Consider the following 5,678-nt stretch of genomic DNA (forward strand, 5'->3'; position numbering starts at 1 on the left):
CGCCGTGCTTTCGACATGTACCACGACTACACCGGCTTGACGTTCAAGTTCCTCAACGTCTACTCCTGCATCGAGAAGTGCAAGAAGTGGAGGGAAATCCGCACGAGCCTCTCGAAGAGCAAAACCGAACAGTACAACCCCGACGCTCCGGCGCCAGGCTCGTCGGATGGCCGCCCGGAACTCGGCCAGAAAAAACTCAAAGAGCTCAAAAAGATGGGCCATCCCGCCGAGAGGATGCAGGCGTCGTTCGACAAGTGCTGGGCCGACGCGAGGACGCACGCCGCCGGGAGGGACAACAAGTTTGACGGCAGGTGGAGGGAGATGCTCGCCAACCAAGGCGCCCGGATCGCCCTGCTGAAGACGACGGCCGCGGTGAAGAAGAGGAACACAGACTTGGCGTTCCTGATGGGCGGCAACACGGAACACGGAACTGATGGACGAGGAGACGAGGAATTGGTACGAGGGACATCGCAGCGACATCCTCCGACCCGCTCCGACCAGTTCTTCGTCGTCTCCGGCGCCTACCTCATCGTCGTCACCATCTAGGACGTCGACTGCCGCTGCTTCAACGTCGACTGCGGCCGCGGCGTCGGCCGCCGCTTCGACCACGGCGTGTGACACCGCCGTGCCAGACGGGACTGCCGAAGCCCCTGTTTCAGTGTAATTTCCCTCCGATCGCCGACTGTGGCTGATCCTTTTGCCGATTGAATTTGTAGATTGAATTTGTAGCGGGACGACGACTTGTTTGAATTTCGACTTTGTCCGCCGAACTCTGGGTGGACGACTGAAAATATGGTTCTCCCCACGAATTAATTTCGTCCAATCCAGCGGTTGTTTCGTCCGGATTACGGCGTGGGGAGGCCAAACGAGTGGAGATGCTCTAAGCCCACAACCCGATGAAATTCAGCCCATATAGGTGCTCACGAGCAAATGGGTTATAACTTTGCATACACAAATGTGGTAATTTGCTATTACAGGTCCATGGAGTTCGGCCCAATGGATGAATGTTGTTCTTCCTTTTGCATTGTAAAAATATGAAAGATGTACTAGTAATAACAATTTGACCATCCAACGTACAACACAAGCTGAGGCTATCACTTATAACTTGTGAGCTCTCACTTTCCAATTGAATGCACTATGTTTACCTTGTTTTGTCAAACCGGCAGTTCACTTAGGCTACATTTTGTCTTTCAGCTATAAAACCCTGAGGAGAGCAACGTACCTGAATACCCCTCTCGTTCAGCAAGTTGTCGCTTTTCTCAAAAGTAAAGTCAAACTTCCAAAATTTTGAAAAAAACATATTTGAACTGATACTTGGATTACAGGAATTAATCTCAAAAGTGTGTTTTCACAATATACAACCAGAGTATGATCGGCGGACCACAAGGATTACAGGAAAGTGTGTTAATCGAAGAAAAAAAAACAGAATAATGAAGATAAGAGGGAGACTCTAACAATGAGTGACTACAAGACTAGAGCCAACCTCTGAATCCCTTTGCTAACAGTAAAAGATGCTATAGACTATATCTCCATGTTCACAGTGAGATCAATCTACTCACAGTAGTCAGGTCCATACTGACAACATGATCATTCGTTGGTAGCAAAATACAACTCACCAGAGAGAGCGGGCAGGATGACTTCTTCCATGTTAATGGTGTACCAAATATGCTAAGAGTTTGCCACAACTAGACACGTGTGAACAGATAGATTGAAATCCCACGGCTCCCATTGAATTGAGTGTCTTCAGAAATGTTCTGCATGCAAGGTAAGTTTTCGCATAAATATGTCAGATATCAATCTTGCAAACATAATACGGAAGAACATTGCAGAACATTGAGATTATAATTGGCAGCTCAAAGAGTAAGAGCATCTCCAGTCGCGTCCCCCAAATGAGGTTTGGGGGACCGCGGACAAGAAATGGAGCAAAAAACTGTCCAGTCGCGTCCCCCAAAGCTAATTAGCGCCCCATTTTGTGTCCGGCGTCCCCGGTAGAGACTCTATGCATAGAGTCTCTACCGGGGACGCCGGACACAAAAACAGCGTCCACATGCATGCATGCAGCCCCTAGTCCCCACATGCTAGTCTCTTTCCCCACACTTTCTCTCACCTACTTTTCCCACATGGGGTGGTCCCCTCTATTAAAATGCATGCATCCGGACGCTGTTTGAGGGACGCGGCTGGGAAGGGTCTCTTTTTTGTGCAGATTTTTGGTCTCTTTTTGTCCGGCGCGGTCACAGACGTGCCCCAAATCATTTATGCCGGACGCTTTTTGAGGGACGCGACTGGAGATGCTCTAATCTTCCAGTAACGTTTGACTGATGTTTCCCGCTAAAAACAACTACAGACATTTGCCACGGTTACATTCTAGTGATGTAGGTCAACAAGACAATGGCTCACTTTGGCAGTATGCTGTATCCACAGATATAACATTGTAGAGATAAATGAAATGCAATTCGTATCAGATACGAGTTGGCAGATGCCCAAATCAGTTGTAAAGAACTTAGTGCGCAAACAGGTATATGATTGGTTACCGTACGAGAACAAGATGGGCCATTCCCAGAACTAAGAATCTTAAAGCAAATACATCTACAGGGACATTTAAGCAGAAAAAAATATCAAGAATCAAAGATTGGAAAAAAAAAATCTTAGTATGGAAGGATAGACAACTGATACGCACATGATATGTCTACTTCTCATGATGTGTTCTGATCTGAAATGAATAAACAGTTTGCCTTTAGAGTTGGAAGAATAGTTGGAGGTACAAACATCTACTTCCTCTGGCCGGAATAGATTGACGCAGAGTTGAAGCAAAGTTAGCATGTATGTGTAGGTAGAGCCGCATCAATTAAATCAGACCTGAGGTAGTAGATATTATGTTGTGTTGCTCAGAGAATTTCAGATTGGATTTTACTTGTATGAGAGTTCATTACATAAACTAGTTCTTATCTTTGGAGCTGAAGTCGAGTATATCTTGTTGAGAGTAGTTTTATAGTCCAACAGATTGGTTCTCATCATTTGAGTTTATGTATGTCACATGTAGCATCTTATGGTTGTCCATTAGGCATTATTAGGATGCACCCATCAAATTAAAGTATACAGCAGATTTCTCATTGAATCATATGGTTTTTTTCATAAGCAAAGTTAGACAAACAATCATAACCAGAATCTGATGTGCCAGCCTGCCAGGTAGTTAATTCTTTGTCAAGAATACATAACAGATTTCCGCATTTTTTGCATTAATAGTGGTGGGGGGAGGATACAGAAGGGCACTTGAGGAACATCTTATCAGATGTGTTGGTCAAAATACACTAACAACCTAGGGCTCATGAATCACTAGCAATTCAGAAGCTCCATGAAATGCCTTGCTCCCAAATCTATGGCTTCCAACCTGAACAGTCAGGACTCAGAAGCGGCTTGGATTTCATGTTGTTAAATGTTCAAGAGGCAGTCAGTTCTTCTTCCCCAAATTTCAAGTCGTTAACAGACAGAGCCATACCGCCCCTTTTCTCCCTGTTTTCGGCACTGAGTAAGACAGAGAGAAGTGCAGATGACAGTGGCACAACTAAACAGTGCAAGGGTGAGTGAAGGAGGGATGCATATAGAGGTCTTGTGTGTGCTAAGTGATTTGACAATCCAGGTGAAGCTAGATCCATAATCTTTGTTCAGTTAGCATTAAGGATGAGACGTAGTGTTCGTTCTAATAAGTGGGCAAAAAATGAATTAAAATGATGAAGAGTAATTCAAAAACGACCAAATTCAGATTTTGACATAAACTGGGTTTCTGCGCAGAGAAGGATTGTGACTATAAACCACAGACAGATATTGCCCGTTTGCCACTTCCACATGACTATTGTAATTTCATATGTCCATCACAGGCAAATGTACTTGTTTCTTATTTTGACGTTTTCACAACCAAAGGATTTGAAAGAGCTTATAATCAGTGGTCACCTTTTACATGAAAAACAAAACGACTCTACAGTTCATCATAAGCTGGACTTGAAATAGCAAATTCTATGCTTCATACCACTTCCTATAGAGCAACCCCGACTGAAATAACATACTAGACGAATATAATGCATTCTTGCCACCAATCAGGTTATACATATCCAAGACCAAACAATTTGTAAATTTACCTCGATTATTAAATCTAAAAAACATTGGCGTGATCAATATTTCTTTGAGGAATCTAGTACAACAGGTCTTAGAGTTCTTTTTGGCCGACCATCAATCGAAATTTTTCTTAGAGCTGCGAAAACAAAATTACAAAAGGGACCAACCTGCTTGTTGTCAAACCCGGAGAAGCTGGACCTTGTTCTCAATGGCAATACCCATCCAGTCAGGGTGTCCGGCCACCCACTGCAGCTGGTTAATCTCGGCGCCAGCGTCATAAACGAGAACCGGATCAATCCCCTCAGCAGGCACAGCGGCTGGTGTCTCGGGCAGCTCCCAGATGAGCGCCTGCCCGTCGTCCCCTCCGGAGCATAGGTGCCTGGGGGCCTGCGGCGCCCACGCGACCGCGTTGACGCAGCCGGCGTGGCGGTGCAGCTCGGCGACGGGCACCCCGGGCGCGCGTATGTCGAGCACGACGACGGCGCTGCTGTCCATGAGCAGGGCGGCCATGTATCGCAGGTCGAATCGGTTCCATGCGAGCCTGAGGAGCGGCGTGTCGGGGCGCGGGCTCTCGTAGACGATGGTGGAGTGCTCCTTGTCGCGGAGGTCGAAGACGCGGACGGAGCCGTCGGCGGAGACGGAGGCGAAGACGCCCGCCTCGCCCCAGGCGATGTCGTGCACGGCCTTGTCGTGCGCGATGAGCTGCGTCTCGACGACGCCGCGCTCGACGTCCCACACGGTGCAGGTGGTGTCGATGGAGGCGGTGCCGATGCGGCGCGGCTCGATCTCGTTCCAGTCGAAGGAGGTGAGCGGCGCGGAGAACTCGGAGGCGGAGGCCTTGCGGTTGTCGAGGACGGAGCGGAGCTCGGTGGGCGGGGCGGCGGCGGAGAGGTCGTCGAGCGGGGCGTGCCAGAGGCGGAGCGCGTCGGAGGAGGAGGCGAGGAGCGGGGTGGAGGCGGCGCCGCGCGGGTTGAACTGGAGCTTGGTGGGCGGGTAGGGGTGGTCGAAGGAGAGGGCGGGGACGGCGCGGAAGGAGGCGGCGGAGGGGTGGGCGGGGTCGAAGGTGAGGATGGAGACGCGGTTGTGGAGGTCCTCGAGGAAGCTGCCGGCGGCGAGGACGGGCGCGGCGGGGGAGAAGGCGAGCGCGTAGATCGAGTGCGGGAGCTCGCAGGTGAAGGCGTGCGGGTTGGGCGCCGTGTCCGCCGCCCCCGCCGCCGTGGATGGCGGCAGCTTGGGGTGGTCCATGGTGGAGGATTTTGGTTGGTTTCGGGTGGATTTGGGGGTGGACTTGCCGCTGGGCGCTGGCGGTGGGTGATTGTTCACCACGAGTCCAGGACTGACACGAGCTAAATGGAGGGAGGGCGGCTAGGTGAGGAAGTTTTCAACGCGTGCGTGCGTGCGCGCGCCTCGAGCCGCCTGGCACGAGGGTTGAACACTTGATGGTGATGCGGTCAGGATGCAGCGGACTGAAGAACGGACGAATATTACCCGTCGGTTGGTTCAACGGTCAAACCTTCCTCGCCTGGTTGGGTTTACTCATGATGTATCACTCAATCTCAGGTATTCAG

General features: G+C 49.8%; 1 protein-coding gene across 1 annotated transcript; it reads right to left on the reverse strand.

Moving 5' to 3' along the window:
• Positions 1-1,299: 1,299 nt before the first annotated feature.
• On the reverse strand, positions 1,300-5,451 carry LOC124692899 (protein TRANSPARENT TESTA GLABRA 1-like). Its single transcript, XM_047226341.1, has 2 exons — positions 4,278-5,451; positions 1,300-1,754 (listed from the first exon to the last, which is right to left on the reverse strand). Exon 1 carries the CDS (start codon positions 5,353-5,355, stop codon positions 4,288-4,290), a length of 1,068 nt encoding a protein of 355 aa, XP_047082297.1. The 5' UTR covers positions 5,356-5,451; the 3' UTR covers positions 1,300-1,754; positions 4,278-4,287.
• Between the last annotated feature and the right edge of the window lie 227 nt (positions 5,452-5,678).

Source organism: Lolium rigidum, chromosome 2, assembly GCF_022539505.1.
Source record: "Lolium rigidum isolate FL_2022 chromosome 2, APGP_CSIRO_Lrig_0.1, whole genome shotgun sequence".
NCBI lineage: Eukaryota > Viridiplantae > Streptophyta > Magnoliopsida > Poales > Poaceae > Lolium > Lolium rigidum.